The following is an 18,802-nucleotide window of genomic DNA, read 5'->3' on the forward strand; positions in this document are numbered from 1 at the left end:
GTGTCGCAAATACTCTCTCCCAAGCACTGTGTTACTGAACAAAATCAAACCACGATGTTGTGAGAACTCTGCGCAGGACTGTCTGGGAGAAAGTATTTTTAAGTCAAAGAACAGCACGGAAGGGCTTCTTCATCTACGAGCAGGGAGAAGGGCCGGCCTGTGAGAACGGGCAGAAGCTCTGCACATCTGCAAGGTCTCCCAGAAGCCCCCAGAACTCAGAATTCCGGAAGGCAGCAGCAGCCTCGCCTGCTTCATGTTCAGGAACGTGGGTCTGCAGAGAACAAGAAGAAATGGATATACGGGACAGAGCGCCAGGAGAGACAGACAGACCGACAGGCACAGACAGAGCCTGACATGTAGTCCATGGAGACGGACAGAGAGATGGACAGACGGCGAGACACGGACAGCCCCCCGGTCCCTGGTTCCAGTCCCGTCCAGAGAACCTCCCCACGTGGGTCACGCCTGTGCTCTTACAACAGCCCCCACATTTCTGTTGGGGTCAGTTCAAACAGATTTTGATACTTAAAAACCCAACTTCACTAACAAATCAATCAACGTGGCAAGAAAGTATATATGCCCAAGAAAACTGAAAACCTAAGTCCCCACAAAATCCTGCACACAGATGTTCCCAGGCGGGGCCATTCGCAACAGCCCCGAGCAGAAATATCCCAAACGCCCGTCGACTGACGACCGACACACCAGTGGTCCAGCTGCACAATGGAATGCTACTCGGCCATAAAAAGGCACAAACCGCTGGCATATTTACCAGCACGGACACATCTCCGACTCATTACGCGGAGAGCCCGAAGCCCTCGAAAGGCCCCCGTCACACGATTCCATTCGGAGTGATCCTCTCTGCACTGATGGGAAGGATCATCAGAAGACTCTGGGGTGACGTGAGTCTCACAGGGAGGGGTGTGGGGTACACGACTACCTGTACGTATGTGTCAACATCACGGATTTAAACTCACGGTCTATCCGTTTTGCTGTAAGGAAATTCTAGCTCAGAACTGTAAACAAATGTTCATCTCTAATTAGTGAGGCGCCCGCTGAAGTGTTTAAAGGTGAAGCACCCCACATCCATCACTTAACTCTGAAACTCAGCGAAGAACACTATTAACTACTGGATAGATCCACAGACATCGACAAAGCAGATACAACAACATGTTAACCACTGTAGAATCGAGGCTTTGGATATGTGTGCATTCACTGTACAATTCTTGCAATTTTTCCCTTCTGTATGCTTGAAAATCTTCATAATAAAATACTGGGGGGGGGGGGGCGGATAACACACAGTAGAGAAAATCAACAAAGTCAGAAGTTGGTTCTTTGAAGAGATTCATGAAATTGGTGATTCCTTAATAAAGCTGATAAAGAAAAAGGGAGAAGAGATAAACTATTATTTACCAAGAGCAAGAAAGGGGACATTATTCCAGAATCTGCACGTATTACAGGGAAAGTGAAAGGATTATGAATAAACTTATAAATTTGGATAGACAAATTTTCTGAAAACAAATACAATTTACCAAAGCTGGCAGAAGCAATAGAAAAATCTGACGAGTCTGGTATTTAATAAAGAAACCAAAGTCATTAATGAAAACCTCCCAAAGAAAGCCCAGGCCCAGAGGGCTCACTAGTGAATCCTTCCAAGTTTTTAGGGAAGACCATAGTCCCCAGAATCACATCAACTCTTGCACAGAAGGACCGAGCACCTCCCAGCTCCCCGCATGGGGCCACCAATGCTTGGCAGCGAAACCAGACAAGGGCGTGGTCAGAGGGGAGCTATGGGTCGATGTCTCCCCTCAGCCGAGGCATAGAAATCCTGAACCAGATATCAGCAAGTCAACTCCAGAAATACATAGAAAAAGAGTAACACGTCATGAACAAGTTGGATTTCATAGGAATACAAAGGCATCTGTACAAAGAGAAGCCAATGTACTTAACACACTTCTACACCCAACGCGGGGCTCAAACTCATGACCCCGAGATCAGGAGTTGCCCGCTCCGCTGACTGAGCCAGCCAGGCACCCCTTTAATATGTTTTTTAAAAAATCTACGGGGGCGCCTGGGTGGCTCGGTCGGTTAAGCGGCCGACTTCGGCTCAGGTCATGATCTCGCGGTCCGTGAGTTCGAGCCCCGCGTCGGGCTCTGTGCTGACAGCTCAGAGCCTGGAGCCTAGTTCAGATTCTGTGTCTCCCTCTCTCTGACCCTTCCCCGTTCATGCTCTGTCTCTGTCTCAAAAATAAATAAACGTTAAAAAAAAATTTAAAAAAAAATCTATGAAAAACCTAAGAAACATCATCCTTGACAGTGAAATGTCAGAAACGGCCCCGAGAGCAGGACTGAGACGACCCTCCCCACGCTGGGATCCACACCAGGGCAAAACTGTGAGAAAGAGACATAAATGGCACAAGAACCATGACGGATGAATGAGAAGGGTCATTACGCACAGTTGACATGACTGCAGTTGACGCAGTTGACATGACTGCGTTCGAAGAAAATCCAAAAGAACCATCAATCTATTAAAAAGTGGACTTAGCAACGTCACTGGGTGCAAAGTGGAAATCCATTCAAGTTCTGCACACGCGAGCCAAGTTCGTGGAGAACAACATGGCGGCTCATGGCGCGTGCGGGGAGGGACGCTCCTTCCCTCAACGGCGTGGGGTCGAGCAGACACCTGTGTTTAAGTAAACCCTGACCGCTCACCTAACACCACACGCCCAAATGAATTCTAGGTGGATTCTAGGTCTAAATGTGAAAGGCAAAACAAGGTTCTGAGGAGAAAATATCTTCATGGCTCTGGAGTGGACAAAGATGTCAAATAGGACCCAAACTAACCACAGAGCAAAACAAAACAAAAAGATAAATAGATCTACATTAAAATGAAGGATGTCTGGGGCACCTGGGGGCTCAGTCGGTTACCCGTCCGACTCTGATCTCAGCTCGGGTCTTGATCTCATGGTTGGTGAGTTCGAGCCCCATGTTGGGCTCCATGCTGGGATGAAGCCTACTTAAAAAAAGAAAAAAAAAAAAAAAAGGATGTCTGTCCATCAACAGACACCCGTAAGAGACTAAAAAGGCAAGCCACAGAATGAGAAATGATGTCGGTAATTCATAAATCCAATAAAAGATTTGGATCCGTGATATACAAAGAATATCCATGTAACATTAAGAAAAGACAGATAACCCAACAGAAAAGTGGACAAGAGACCCGAACCGCAGACTCCTTACGAAAGGGGATTTCCGAATGGCCCAGAAACACAGGAGCGTGTTTCTCAACCTCTTTAGCTATCAGGGAAATGAAAGTTAACCCCGTCACGCAAGACTCGTAACACCCACCCAAACAGCTACAATTACTAAGGTGTGGGCAAGACTCGGGGCAACCAGGACTCTCATATTCTGCTGGTGGGAGTGTCGCCGTCTGACGCTGTCTACTGAGGTGGCACATACGCCCCGGGGGCCACTCGAACCACCAACTCCACTCCCGCACGCAGCCAACGGAAATGCAGGCATGTGTCCACACGAGACACGCACCAGAACGCTCAGAACATACAGGATTGTCTGCAGCGGCCCACACCGGGGAGCTCTCCCAGCGACCTGCCACAGTAAAATGGATGAGTAAGTGGTCGGACACAGAGGGCCACGCCATCAAGAGAACGAGCAGCTGACACCGCACGCACAGCGTGGGGAAGCTTCACAAACTGACACTGAGCCAGCCAGCCAGACACAGGAGCTCTGCAGGGCACGGTGACTCATCAACTGAAGCCGGTTGTTCAGAAGCCAGGCAGTGATCACCCCGTGGGGGAGTGGGGGGGGGGGTGCCCGCAGGGGGCCCAGGGGGCCCAGGGAGCTGGTGGTGTTCTGGATGTGGATGCCGGATGCTTGCTCAGAGCGCCGGGTGTGTGAGAGCTCCAGGGCCACGCGCTCCGGATCTGGGCGCTTCCCTGCGTCTACACGACCTCCAGTAAACACCACAACAGACGGACACAGAGTTAGTTACAGAGTAGCTGAGGTGACAGAATCCCGGAATTCTTGTCCACACCAGCGCCTGCGACGCGCGTACAACTGTGTGCGCTTTCCTACCAGTTACGCGGGAAACAGGCGCCCGCCGTCCAATGGGGGGCAGGTTCGGTGAACTTCTTCTTGGGGTCTGAACCTACAGAATCGGCCCGAGTCTACAGATTCAGAGTCTCAGGAAAGCGAGCCGAGGAAGCAGGAAGGGGGCAGCGGGGACGAGGAGGACGAGTCTGGAAAGATGGAGGAGAAGGCGGCAGACGGGCAGGGGGCAACTTCCGCGCAGACTCACACAGCGGGACAGGGAGACGCGGGGAGAGGTCGGGGGTCACTGGCCCGGCAGCAGGTAAGGGAGGTCACGTCCCGCGGGATTAGATGGCGGGACGCAGAATACCAAAGGCACCTCTTCGAGCGAGCAAGTCTCTCTGCAGCTGACAGGCCTTCCACACATTATAATTCGCTTCTTTGATCCAGATGCCAAATGAATCAAAGAAGACCGAAAACAAACCTACCCACACATGGTTTCTCTTCTACAGTGAAAGAAAGCCTGGACTGAGCTCACAGAACGACGTGTTACGATTATAACCAAACAGAACTCCAGACAGAGGATGAGCTGGCATCTTGCGCGTTCCAAGGGGCGACAGACAGACTCGGGGCGCAGGTGTGCACAGGGGCGCCCCCACGTCCCTGGCTCACTCCCCACATCCACCGGGAACGTAGCTATCGCCATCCCCGCTTCCCAGAAATAGAACCTGAGGCTCAGCGGGCCCAGGGGCCTGTCCCCCCCCCCCCACCAACCTCGCGGCCGGTCAGGGAAGGCGCCCCGGCCCCTGGAAGGCCATGCTTAGGGCAGCGCCTGGTGCCAGGCTGGTCCCGTAAGCAGTAAAAATGGTGTATTTTTAAGCCACCCCAATTCAGCAGTGCACTTGGTTACAGGAAGGTGTGCAAAAGGCAGGGAAGCAGCCACGATCACAGGGTCCCACGCGGGCCCCGGCGACCGCGCCTCTCTCCACGTACTCAGCTTCTCCAGCAGCTCCCGCAGCGTCTGCAGCCACAGGTGACACAGCGGCTCCTCAGCACAGCAGAAGGTCACCTGCGCCCACCTCCAGCGGTGACGTCGGGCCCTCTTCACGCAGTGCACTGCGGAGACAGACAGCGCGGCGGGTCGGGGGGTCACAGAGGACAGCCTCGCGCCCCATGTGCAGCCTCGCAGCCTGGCAGGGTCCCCGTGCCGCCCCCGCCTTCCGGCCTATGTCTCAGTTCTCCTCACTCATGTTAAAAAGCAAAGAAAGTCAAAGCTGATCAAAACATTAATCAAAGGGAGATCTTGGGAAAAACTGCATAAGGCAGTCTCTGCGAGATAAAGCAAAGAAACACTGAATTTGTCGAGCAAGCGATGAAACCATGGCCTTTTGGGGCATCTGCGCGCAGTCCCCGGAGACGCGGACGGATTCGCTCCATCACCTGTGAAAGCGAAGGGCTTCTCCATCTTCTGCCATTTTCCGCGGCCGTAGTGCCTGCCGTGGATGTCCGTTTCTTCGACGGTGATGATCTCAGAGACGGGCACAGAGCAGGCATCTGGAAAGACCAAGCCTCACGTCAGATGACTGCACAGAATTCACACAAACACAGAAGTCCAACCCGAAATGCTGGGAACGCTCTGTTTTCACATCCTCATTAGAAATCCAGAAGTAAAGAAAAGAATCGTATTGTAGGTTTTGAACCGGCACTAACTGCGGGGGGTCGACGTTACCAGAGGGTGGGGTGGTTCACCCAACAGAATGGAGACCGCCAACTTTCCAAATGATTTGCTCCGCTGCCTTCCCCGGCTGGAGACTGTGCTCAACTCGGGAAGACAGTCTCGAGACACGGTGTCCTTAGTCTGGCTCAGAGGTCCAAGTAGGGAGGAAGCACATGGCAGGAGCCAGGACACCGGGGGGTGCCTAGAGGGTGAGGGCCCCCGGGAAGCCGAGGCGGGGGGAGGGTGGGGGCTCTGGAAAGGCCTGGGGGGTCCAATCGGGTACGGGAGGGGGACCCCTGGGTGGGCCTGCAGAGGACAACGGCGGATGCTGTCCACCGTGGGAAACCCAGGGAGAGGCCGCCTCCAGGTAAAGGGCCCAGGAAAGCCGGACATGAACACAGCGGTGGCGGGGGGGGGGGGGGGGGTGCAGGGGGAGAGCGCAGGCGGTAACAGAAACCAGAGCCTGGGACACTGGGAGGCCAAGGCCCAGGACAGCAGGCCCTGGTCTGAAGAGCCTCCGTTCCGGAAGCTCCTCCATGAACTGCTATTAAGATTTACCAACAAGAACGTTACCATCTGCGCTTTGGTCCCAGCGTGGCTATGAGACCCGCAATCTAGCCGAAGCGCTGTAATTTCTGCACCAGCCATGTGGGCGGCGCTGCTCTGACACCCCAGGACCTTTACATCGTTGTGAAGTCCTTGCCCTCAGGGATCGGGGTGTAAGACCAGGGAAGGCAGCATCTGGATGGGCTTGGGCCCCTTGAGAAGCCTTGGGGGGCTGGCAGGGCTGGTCCCAGTGGGGTCAGAGTGGCCAGGACCACGGGGAAGGGACACTCTTGCAGAGGAACCAGAGGTGGGGCCTCAGAGGGCGGCGTGGGCTCAAGGTGCCCACCAGGCCCCGCTCCCGGACACGGGGGGTGAGTGGGGTACAGCTCAGGGCGCAGCCCTCAGCAACGCCTGTTGCCCCGGCCTCCCTGCAGGGCACCCTGCGTTCACCCTGCCTTGGCCGGAAGCTGTGGCTCTTTCCTGCCCACTCCCCCCTGCCCCCGCTGTGGTCGGTGTCTGCTCAGGGCAGGGCAACACCTCCCTGCTCATCCCGCAGCCTGCCTCTCCACGTCCTCCTGCCTTCCAGCCCCACCCCGCCCGGCACCGGGCACCCATCTCCCACGACAGGAGTGTCTGGGGTCCAGCTCTGCACGGGGGACAGGCCGGGCCCACGCAGGGAGGAGTCGGGGGCTCACCACTCACGACCGATCGCTCACACGGCGGTCTTCTGAGACCACTGAGAACAAACATCAGGACCTCCCCACCCCCGCACAGTCACTGCGCTTAGGCCCGTCTGGTAAGAAACGGCAGAGAGGAAACTAGACGAAGCGAAGTGCGCACAGTAATTCGGAGTAACGTGCTTCTTGACGTTCGAACAAACGGCTGACCGACTTAAGAAACTGCACAACAGATGAGGACAACAGTCACGTCATTCTGGTAAATTAGTAAAAGTTACAAATGACTCACGGGAGAACCCACTGAAAGGAGTCTACACATTAATGATTCCTAATCCTGCCGGATTGCTTTCACAGACCCGGGGGACCACAGGAGGGCGGGCGAGACGTCGCAAACGCCACCACGCGCTCAGCTGCACCGGCCTCTCGAGTCCCGCAGGCAGGGTCACGAGCCCGCTACGCCCCACGCACCAATGACAGGACCTCGGCTCTGACAACCCCCATGGGCACCACGTACGGTCCCCGTCGCAGGCCCCACCCCACCCTCCTACAGCGTGCAGGGGAGACGACAGAGGGCACGCCGTGCTGACGTCGGGGCCTATGTGCAGAGCAGGGGTGCCCAGGGTAGGGCTCAGGGTCTGAACAGACACTGGAATGGGGCCAGGACGCGCAACTCAGAAGGTGGCCTGGGAGAGAAGCAGGAGCCGAGGGGGAGGGGAGGGGAGGGACGGAGGGATGCACAGAGGGACAGGGAGCTTGTGCCTCCGAGGCTGGTGGGGCTCTCACTGGGGTGCGCTGGAGCTCAGAGGGCTCTGAGCAAAGGGAGACCTGGTCTGACGTGGGTCTGCTCCTGGGTAACTGAAATGTGGGGGAAAGGCCAAGGGACAGGACACAAGGGAGCCTTTGGGACGAACCCCCGTGTCCTCTGTTACATTAAGCCTAGTTGCCTGTTCCCTGGGTGAGAACAAGACAGAATACGAAAGCAGGACCTGCTGTTTTCCCCGAGTATTGTTCTCACACGGAGCACAGAGGAGTAAACAGAACCGTCTTCTCCAAAGAGGGACCGAGACCAACGGAGAAGTAAAAATCCCTGTTATCAGGGAGCCTGTGCGGCTCAGACCGTTGAGCATCCGACTTCAGCTCAGGTCACGATGTCACAGTTCATGAGTTCGAGCTCTGCGTCGGGCTCGCTGCTGTCAGCATGGAGTCTGCTTGGGATCCTCTGTCCCCCTCTCTCTGCCCCTCCCCTGCTCATTCTCTCTCTCTCTCAAAACTAAATAATATGTTAAAAAACCAAACCAAAGCAAACCCTGTTGTCTGCACACTTCACTGAGGATTGTCAGGAACAGAGTACTGGGTCTGGCCTAGAGGATGCTCCTCGTGGGAACCCAGGAAGTAGGGCGTGGTGGCCGTGGCCGTGGCCCCGGAGGGCGGGCTCTGCATGGCTACCTGGCCCTGCCAGTAACCACGTTAAGCTGGTAGCGTTTCACGACCGTACGTGAGGACAGCACCGGACCCCTAGGGATTTAGGCGGTTAAATAAGAAGGGTCCTTTCTGGCAGAGACACAAAGGTGGGGGCTCCCGTCCCCTCCTCTGTGCTCAGCTGAGGACCTGCACTGAAACGCCCTCAACGCAGTGGCGCCTGTTTCTTTTCTAGCTCGACGCACAGGTGCGAACCATGGGCCGGAGGCTCTGTTCTTTAAAACTTTCATCTCTAGTTAGGAGGCGAAGGACTCCATCAAGAGTCTGAGAAAACGGACAGCACGTCCCTGCAGGACACAGAAAATGTCACCCGGCTTCCGTCCGTCTCCTCCGAGATCAGTCCCTGGGGGCAGCAGGGGGACCACCGTGGTCCTCCGAGGGCAAAATGCCTCCACGTGCTGGCCCAGCGGGGCATCCAGGCCCGAAAGCGTGTGTCGCGCGAACACGCCAAGCGCGGGCAGGAACAACAATAAATTGGCACACGGGTAACACCTGGAAGAATGTCTTGCAAAGCTTAATGGGAATTTGGGGCACTTGTCATTTTCCACATGATGCTACCATTTCTCCAACGTTGACTTGCGCTTTGCAGACTCTCCCGCTGCCTGTCTGCGGGGCTGTCAGAATGGGCTTCTGTAAGAGAGTGTGCGGCAAGATGAGGCGACAGGCAGGATGAGAGCCCTGCCTCGAAGAAGGGTGATTTCCCGGCCAGACTGGACCTGGCTGGTGGCCAAGTCGCTGTGCAGCAACGTCCCCGTCAGGACTCACGAGACAAAGACTCGGGGGCCCAGGGCACATGCCGGCTGGTCCCACAGCCTGGCCTGCCCCCTGCGGCGGCCCCCCCATCAGGGACAGTAGTCCCGCCTGACCCGGACCAGGATGTGCACTTTCCTCGCTGACTCACCAAGCATTTTCTGGGTGGAATCACCCTCAGGGTCTTACCCCTCATCACTGAGTTCTTCGAGCTGATCGTGGCCCTGTCTGCAGAGGAAGCAGTGGCCGAGGGTCAAGGGAGTCACGTTTCGCTTTACAAAAGTAACATCCTGACGCCTCCTTTTAAAAACTTTTGAATGGGGCTGCCTGCGTGGCTCAGCTGGTTAAACGTCTGACTTTGGCTCAGGTCATAACCTCACGGTTTGTGAGTTCCAGCCCCGCGTCAGGCTCTGCAGTGTCAGTGCTGATCCGGCTTTAAATTTTTTCTCTCCTTGTCTCTCTGCCCCTCCCCTGCTCGTGTTCTCAATCTCTCTCTCTCTCTCTCTCTCTCTCTCTCTCTCTCTCTCAAAAATAAATGAATAAACTAAAACAAACAACAACAAAAAGCTTTTGAGTGAAACATGCTTTTGGGATAGACAGGTATCTCCAAAGGACTAGAAGATCCTGGAAGCCACAAAACTTCCCCAGACCAGGGCTTCTCATGGGCTGTCCTGGGCTGGACGTGAGCAGCATCCCTGGGCTCTACCCAGGAATGCCACGGGTGCCCCCAACATTGCCAGACGTGAGCCGGTGTCTCCTGGGGGCACCATCACCCGACAGGGAACCAGTGCCTTGGGGCATCAATGCGCTTAGCAACCTGCTCTTTAAACAGAAATACAGGAGGGGACAAGGGCCGGTGTTGGGAGCACAGGGGAAAGGCGGGGGCCGCTGAGCGCTCTCCTACATCACAGACCCTCGTGGGGTCGCAAGTACGTGTGCGTGTGTACGTCCCAGGGGAGCCTCACACACAACCTTCCAAGCCTAAGCCTATCTTCTCTACTGTGCTGCCCCTTTCCAGAAACGTCCTTCCCTGCTGTGTCCCCAAGTCGGTGAAGAGTGCCCCATGCTTGTGCTCACCTGCCCAGCCATCCAGGAGCCCTTGTCTCACTTCCTCTCTGCCCCGGGGTGGCTCCCTGCCTGGCCCCTCAGGCCCCCGAGGGCGGGTAGACGCAAATGTGGCCGCGGCACGCCCCGTCCGAATGTCCGAATCTTCGCAGGCTTCTCCTACCAGGTCAGGACTGTGTTCAGACACCCTGCTGCTCACCGTGCAGGTTCATGCAACACCCTGGGCCGGGGGTGCGGCTGTCGGGGCCCCTGCACCGTCCGCCTTCCTGGCCAAGCCCGCTCCCCACACCCTGCCTCCCGTCCCGGCGTCCGCACGAGGCCGAGGCAGCACATACTCAGAACGGCTGCTGGAAATGAGCACAGATCCTCCGACAGGAGCTGGAGATTTTCATCCAGAGCTCAGCTGAACCCTAAAGGGGCTGTGCACAGACCCCACGGCGTCACGGGTCTGCTTTACAAGGCCTCTGCTGGGCTAACTCACCACACCGAGATGGTCTCTTCGTTGGTGAGGCTTACAAATGCCTGAGATGGGAAAGGAAGTCCACCTGGGTGGGCACCGCCCTCTAACAGGACTGGAGCCGAAGCTGTGACCCAGCCGGGCTGATGGGCACACGGGTCCTCTGCACCCTGCTCCCGGTGGGCAGCGGGGGGCGGGGCCACAGCCACCGACGGCGGCCACAGCATCTCGCGTGTTCAGGTGAGACCACACAGAAATCGGAAGCCTCCTGGGTCCACCAGGAGAGCCGGCACGTCCTGGTTTGGGGATGGTTCCCACGGCAGGTGCCATGGTGGGGCGGGGGGGGGGGTCCCCTAACGTGATTAGAGAGAACTGAATGATCAAATGTCCGGGTGCCACCAGATACCTCCTGGCAGCCTGCCAACAGAGCCTGCCTGCCCAATCTTCCGTGGGCTCCCCAGGCCCCGTGGGAACTGTCTCCAGGCCGTGTGTGTGTGTGTGTGTGTGTGTGTGTGTATGTGTGCAGCTGGGGGCAGGGGGACTGGAGGTCACACTGGACACAACAGCCTGCTCATCCCCTGACCTCTGGCCCTGTCTGCCCACTCACCACTCCCGGGGGACGCTGGGCTGTCACACGGACACACGATTTGTTCTGTGGACACGCTGTGGCTTTAGTCACTTGGTCCCACCAGCCCAGCTCTGTCCCCCTCAATTGCCCTAAACCTTCCCCAGGCCTCCTGACCTTGCCTAACCTCACACCCTCTTGCTTCAGACGGTAACAGAATGTTCCACAAAACCATCCAGAAAACCTACCCACTCATGATGGCTTGGACATAACTTCCACGAAAATATTTTCCTGTCTCCTCAAACTGAATTTCCCAAGAATACATTGTTATGCCGCCAGACAAAAAAAAGTTTCAAACAAAGGAGGCGCTGTCCCAGAGGCACGCTGAGCTGGAACTCGCATCTATGTCACAGACGCGTCCTGGGGACACCTGACCTCAGTGCCCCAAAGCAGCAACTCAAAAGCTGGCATTTGAAAAGGCGTTTCCAACATGCCAGATGAGTCCATGATGCTCCGAGAACCTGCATTCCGTCACGGGCTCACGGGCGTGGCCCAATCCACATCCTGAGTCGGCGTGAAACATTTCAGGAAGAAACTTGCATCGGGCCAGCAGACAGAAAACTCGCCACACAACCTGACATGCGGTCGGCAGCCGGCTCGTTCCAGATGCCTGCACCTGCCGCTTCCCCGAGGCAGGGGCTCTGCGTCCGTGCGCCCTGTGGGGAACGCTGGAAACCAGCCCCCTGGCTGTCCGTCCTGGTGCTAATATGGTTTCAGTTATGTCTGCTCTCGAGAAGGCTGGATTTGGATCCCAACAGAAACAGACTGTTTTATTACCCTCTACAGATACTGCAAATTTTGAGAAACAGATGTTCCAGTAAAGTTGATCATAAACAGAGAACTAAAGAGATGCTATTTATTAATGACAACAGACTCTCTCTCCATGGAACGGCACATGTCACTTCCGCAGTGAGAGCACTTGCAGAGAGAAAAGTCCAAGGACAGAAAGAGCCATTTGTGTTCGAAGAGTAAAGTGGAGAGATGTGGGTGACGGGTCTTTAAACCCAGACGGTCACTGCGAGTTTGTGGGCAAAGGGACCCAGGGCAGCGCCGGCTTTGAGGAATCAGCAGAAGAAATACCAGCCATAGGAAATCACGATGTGATGGAAACACACGGGTTTTGCTACACGTGTTTTCTTCGTTGCGTCCTCCCCCACCCGGGACGCGAAACCGCCAATCAGCACAGTGTCCTCCGAAGGTGTGCGACCAAGGTCTAGTTTGGCAACACGCTGCTAACGCTTAGAAGTGAAATGTCAAGTCGCATCGACTTTTGCAAGGCTGTCAAAACTGAGCAAGTTCAAAATAAAGGAAAATACAGAAGACGCACGTTTTCAACCAGATTAGAAAGAGAAAACCGTACGTTTTGAAGACGTATTTGATATTTTTATTCTATGCCATTAAACATCTTATACACCGATCTCAGGATAGAACACTCGCTCTAGCCTCTTCTTCACTGATGATGAATTTTACCACTTGCCCAACATGACAAATTCCAAAATAGCACAGAATGAACTTACGAGTTGCCCTGGAGTGCGGAACCCCTAACCAGCGTGCTGGGGAGATACACACACCCACCACGAACGCGGCTACTCGCCTCACCCAGGGTTTCCCACTTGCCAGCCTAAACACCTCCCCAGCGAGGCCCCCTCCCTTGCCCGCACACACACCCTGCCCATGATCACTGTGCACACACACCCACGCATATACGCGGTCACCTCTCTGCCGCCCTGCCAGGTCACGGCTCCTGGAGGACGAGCCTGCTGATGCGCCCCCACGGGTCACCCCCTCACGGGGGCCTGGCGCTGTCTCGCTGTGGGACGCGGACACACTAGCTCTACGCTGGGGCTGGTAACACAGCAGTGAGCCTGCTGGTTTGCGAGTGCAGTTGTGTGCTAAACGGGTACGTGCGTATAATCCCCACAACAACTCAAAGGGCAAATACGGTCCTCACTTTTCAGACGACTCAGCAGGAGGCCTCGCCCAGGACCCTAACCCTAACCCTAACCCCAACCCCTAACCCTAACCCTTGTCCCGGTCATAGACGGTGAGCAGCAGGCCCGGGACGAGCCACCGAAATGCTGGCCTCTGAGCCGGCCCTGCCTGCCCACACCGGGTCCCGAAGGGCCCCCACCTCAACCCCTGGGCCCGACCCAGGCCACGAGGGGTGCAGGTGAACAGCCACAAACCACTCAGAAGTCGGCGAGGCGGCTTTTTGTTAAACAATAACTTAGCAGCCAAGTACAGCAACCTGTGTTTGCGTCTTTAATTCTGAAGGACTCATGCTTCATTTATAAGGACGTCCTCACAAATACTACACTAGGGTCGGTCATTTTGTTAGGCTTTGCACATTTCATAAATAATCCGTCTCCTCAGCTCCTGTGACCCAGAACCTGCTGGCTGCCACAAGTCCCCCCACTCGCCCTGTCAGCCCTCGGCCGGACTCCGACGCCCAGCCTCGTGCGTTCAGTCCATCGTGACATCTTCTAATAATAAAAAAGCAATTCATCTCAAGGGCCACTGGTACTGGCTCAAATATTACAATGATTACAAACTGAAAAAAATGTTCTCATGCAATAAAGTCCTTTCCCAAAATGGCCTGAAATGTTGCAACCAAATCCCGGCTGAAAGTCTGGGCGCTTTGCCGACGGCGGATATGATTCCGCTGTGCCTCCCTTCACGGGGAGGGTGGCTGTGTGCTGACTGGCAGTTAACCCTCCCTTAAGGGTGATGAGCGAATGGCCACCACATTCCCAAAGCGTCACAAGCGATGCCCGGGGGACAGCCAGCCCTGTGGCATCCTGGCAGGGCCCCCAGGGACAGCCGACAGGGCTCTGCCCTCTGTGATCTCCCCTGCCAGGTCCGTTCTGTCTGTTCCACGGTGCTCACCGCAACCCGCTCGACTGGATTCGCTCCACAGTCACGACCCCGAGGAGACCCCGTGCCTGCTGTCCATCAAGTTCCCGTCCCAAGTTCCCGGACGAAACTGAGCCCACACAGCAGCCTCGCACCCAACAGGAGGGGGACTTCGTGTGCGTCACGAGGGTGGCCCATGTGTGTGAATGCACACACACACACACACACACACAGATGGGGCAGGGTTGTGCCGGCTGGAGCGTCCCTCTCAGTAGGGCCCCCGCAGACCCCCAGGAGGCCGACGAGGGACCAGAACAAAAGCAAGTTCACGATCAAGGGCATAGCTGTGCTCCCCGGCCCCACGTCTCACACCAGGCCCCGCGCAGGAGGCCGCAGGCGGACAGGCCAGAGCAAGCCACTGCACCTGCTCTCGGCACCCAGGGAGCGGCCTGCCATCCCGGGTCAAAGTCTGAACCTGCCTGCGCTTGGGAGGGAGGCAGGTGGTGGTGAGGCCCAGGGGAAGAGTCACGGCCCATGAGCCCCCGCGCGCCCACCCCGGGGAGCCCGAGCAACGGGGGCCGCCCCGGGGACCGGGGCCCAGACGTCCGGGCAGGCCGCACCCGTGCCGATTCCGTGCTCGGTTGTGCATGACGTGAACACGCTTCCCTGTGACACCCACTCGGCACACGTTCGCTGAAGGAACCTGAGCTCCAGGACGGGGCGTCCGCCCACAGCTGCCACGGGGACCCAAGAATACCACGTGGACGAGTGGTCACTCTGTCCCTGGCCCTCCTGCTGCCACATCCGGGCCCGCACGCTCTCTCCGACTGCTCCACGTGTCCTGTCCCTGCACGGCTCTTCCAGACAGCGCGGTGCTCCCTGCGGGCGGAGGGTGAACGCCGCTCCACCGGGGCAAAGACCGGCCTTCCTGGGAGTCCGCGGGAGTGGGGACAGCGGCTTTCCCGGTGCCCTGTGTGCTGGCGCCTCAGGACACCCCTCAACGTCTGCTTCGGTCTGACAACGGCAGCGGGAAAGCGCCTGCTGGCACCTCCAGATAACGCGCGCCCAGGGTCACTCTGTGTCGCAGCATCTGGGGAAACGGCGTCTCGGGTGGGCCTCTAACCGAAGGGCCCCGCAGCGACCGGGTGTGGCCACCCAGAGCCAGAAGACAGCGTGCGGGTGTGACGGGGAGGAAGGGCGCAGTCACACGGAGGCCCCTGGGGAGGCAGGCCCAGATGGTTTTGCAGAGCACGGCCGCCTGCCAGCCCCGGCCCGCGGGAGCACTCCAGCGCATGACCCTCCATGACCGCCGGGGGTGGGCACGATTACTGCCCCCGCTGGGCAGACAGGCAACGAAGAAGCAGCAAGGAGTGACCTGCTGGTGTGACCGCACGACCACGGACCCAGAGGCCTGGCTGCGAGGCTACGGACACGGCCTGGGTCCCCGGGTACCTCCGGGGGCTCTGCCCCCACCGCGGTCACCCTCCCCCCCATTCGGCACCTGCCCTCGGCACCTCTGCAAGGCTCCTCCTGACCACAGACTGCCCCCCGGCCCTGCGTGGCGTCACCGGCAGCTGCGCATCAGCTCAGAGCAGGGAGAGGACAGGCTTACGTGGCCTCCACGGAAGAGCGGAACGTGGATTTCTAACGGGGACAAAAAGCACGTGGAGGAAATACAGAAACGCGGTCGGTTTCCAACCTCTCTGCGAGCGTCACAGGGCATCTCCCGCAGCACACGTGTCAAGGAGATTTTCCACCACGACCTCGCCAGCGTGGACAAGCTGTGGCCTGCCCAGGGGAGGCTGGAGGGAGGTACAGGGGACAGACGGACAGACACTGTGTGAGCACCTACTGCGTGCCTGCATGTGCAGGGCCTGTGGGACCCAAGGGCCCACTCACTGCACACAAGGAGAGGCCGGAAGTTTCAATCTTTACGTGATAGCGACCTGAGTCAAAGTCGGACGTTCAACCGACAGCCAGGCACCCCCAGAGTGTGTCTGGGGACACGTCGTGACTAAACAGAGTCCGTCCCCCGTTGAACCCACCCTAACCTAGTCCCAGGACCCAGCCTGGGGGGTCACGGTCTGCCTGCACCACGCACATGCAGGGACCCTGTCTGTCCACCCCTGTGGCACCCAGCAGACGCCTGTGGATGCTCGCAGAGGAACCCTCCCCGACAGTCTCCAGCTTCCTCCCGACCCCACCACCCTCCTCACCCTCTTCTGACCCGAAGCCAAGCCCGCCTCCCGCACCCAGCTTTCCCACACCAGCCAGCCCGCAGCACAACGTCCCCAGAGGGACTGAGTAAGCCCCCGAGGGTTCTGGCCCTGGCTCTTCCCCACCCTGTGACCTGGGCCCCGTCCACACCTGTGCGGCCTCTACACTCCTCAGACCCTGGGCAACCCTGGGTGAGCGTCCCCATCCTGTGACCAAAGGACCGAAGCCGCAGGGCCCGGCAGCAGCTGCCCACTGAGGACCCGGCAGATTTCCGCTCCAAGCACCTACTGTGTCCGACCCCACCGGCTACAGAGGCCAGTTGGGGCCCCAACCCCGGGATCCACACCCTCGCAGGTGGCTGTCTCTGCAACGGGGACAATAGTGAGATCACCCCGAGGGCTGTGGGGAGGGTTTCACGAGGCACGGAGCAGCGTGAAGGCTCCCAGTCCTGCAGGGGTGGGGGAGGCCCACAACCCGTCTCTCTGTCTCCCACAGATCAGGACTAGGAGCTGGGGACAAGACGGGAGAAAGACAACTCACTGAGAACTCCAAGGGCAAAAGGCCAGAGAAGCCGCCCCTGGAGAGCGAGCGGTGTGGGGCGGGAGTCTCCCTCTCCTCCTGGTCTCCAGCTGCATGTGGACAGCATCACACCTGTCCGCCTGGGCACAGGAGCCCAAGCGGGGCAGAGGAGAGGGCTGGGGAGGGTGTCCTGGCTCTGGGTGTGAACAGACACACGCCTGGCTGCTCAGGTGCGGAACAGTCAGGAAGCACGGATGCGCCATGGGACCCAAGCTGCCACACACCCCAGCACCGGGCCCCAGCCTCCCCCGCGTGACAAACGTCAGCGCGGCTCCCCAGCAGGATGGCAAAGGCCTCTGAGCGCCAGACTGACGCAGAAACCCCTCCCACCGTATCAGACGCACTGGGCATCCAAGCCCAACCTCGCCGAGCACCCGTTCAAGAAAATTCTCCAAAGGATTTTAACAGGACTCACGGTCCTACAACAGGATATTGAAATGTCTGGAATACAGATTAATCGACACACCAAGAACCAGGAAATGCCGACATCCTCCGGGGAGAAGACAAGGCATGCCCAAGCTGAGGTGGCCTGGATGCTGGAGGTCGGGTAATGACTCTCAACTTGCCCTTGCGACCCTGCTCAGCGAGGTACAGCTGAGATGATCGGAGAGACAGCAGTACTCGCGAGAGAAAAAGAAACCACCTGAAGGAAACAAATGGAGAATATAGCATTAAAGTACAGTATCTGAAATAAAGAGCCCACTGACGGGCTCAGTAACCAAAGGGTTAGGATACAGCAAAGTCAGGGGAGTTGAAAATAGGTCAGTAGGAATAATGCATTCTAAAGAACAGAGAGAAAAAGTATTTTTTTTAAACTGTATTTATTTTGAGAGAGAGAGAGAGAGGGAGAGAGAGAGAGAATAAGCAGGGGAGAGGGGTGGGGGGCGGGGAGAGAATCCCAAGCAGGCTCTGCACCATCAGCATGGAGCTTGACATGGGGCTCAAACTCATGGCCCTGGGATCATGGCCTGAGCCAAAACCAAGAGTCGGACACTCAACCGACTGAGCCACCCAGGCGCCCCAAGAAAAAGTATTTCTAGAAAGTGCACAGGGAACTGTGCTTCTGAGAATATGGACTAGGTGCCCTTTTCCCCGTGTCTCCTCCTGAGTCAGGTATGACAGACGGCAGGACTCTGGAGGGTAGGAGAAGAAAGGAGGCTCTGGGACCGTGGGACCCAGGGAGGGACCCAGGGAGGGACCCAGGGAGGGACCCAGGGAGGGACCCAGGGAGGGACTCAGGGAGGGACCCAGGGAAGGAAATGGTGCTGAGTTCCCCGGGTTTTCCTTCTGCCTCACACATCTGGTTGAAGAATCCCGCAACTTGGAGATGCCAACAGGCACAGGCACAAAACTCCAGCAACAGCCAGAGGACGAGGGAAAGGACAGAACAGCATGACAGGAAACTTCTAGACCAGAACAGCTCTACTCCAGGAAACACACAGAAAACACTGGCCCCACCTGCACACACACTAATAAAGGCTGACCAGGAGCCTGGACTTCCATGGAGGAGTTCACGAGGTCCCCCAGCGCTCCCAGCCAGGGTGATGTGAGAGAATCCCACGTAGGCAGCTGGAATGTTCATCCAGCCAGCTGGTAACAAGCCTCACTCCCCCAGGAGACAGAAGAGGAGCTGGACTTTACCTCCACCCGGCAGGAGCCAGGTGCCCTCGGCCTCCTTGCTGGGATGGTGTCAGAGAAGACACAGTGGGGAGTCAGGACTTTGACCACCCACCCAGATCTTGGGAGAGCCCGTAAGGAGTAGTCGCAAGGCATCCCACCCCTCCCAGCCGAGGAAGTAT

At 57.3% G+C, this 18,802-nt stretch overlaps 1 protein-coding gene across 1 annotated transcript in view; it reads right to left on the bottom strand.

The window, feature by feature from the left end:
• The window catches only part of CERK (ceramide kinase), a 49,245-nt gene that overhangs the window by 18,429 nt on the left and 12,014 nt on the right, over nt 1-18,802 (bottom strand). The window contains exons 3-4 of the mRNA XM_047867355.1: nt 5,479-5,592; nt 5,032-5,154 (exon numbers count right to left, since the gene is read on the bottom strand). Coding sequence (XP_047723311.1) covers nt 5,032-5,154; nt 5,479-5,592 — 237 coding nt within the window. The remainder of the gene's footprint in view (nt 1-5,031; nt 5,155-5,478; nt 5,593-18,802) is intronic.

This window comes from Prionailurus viverrinus, chromosome B4 (genome assembly GCF_022837055.1).
Source record: "Prionailurus viverrinus isolate Anna chromosome B4, UM_Priviv_1.0, whole genome shotgun sequence".
Lineage (NCBI taxonomy): Eukaryota > Metazoa > Chordata > Mammalia > Carnivora > Felidae > Prionailurus > Prionailurus viverrinus.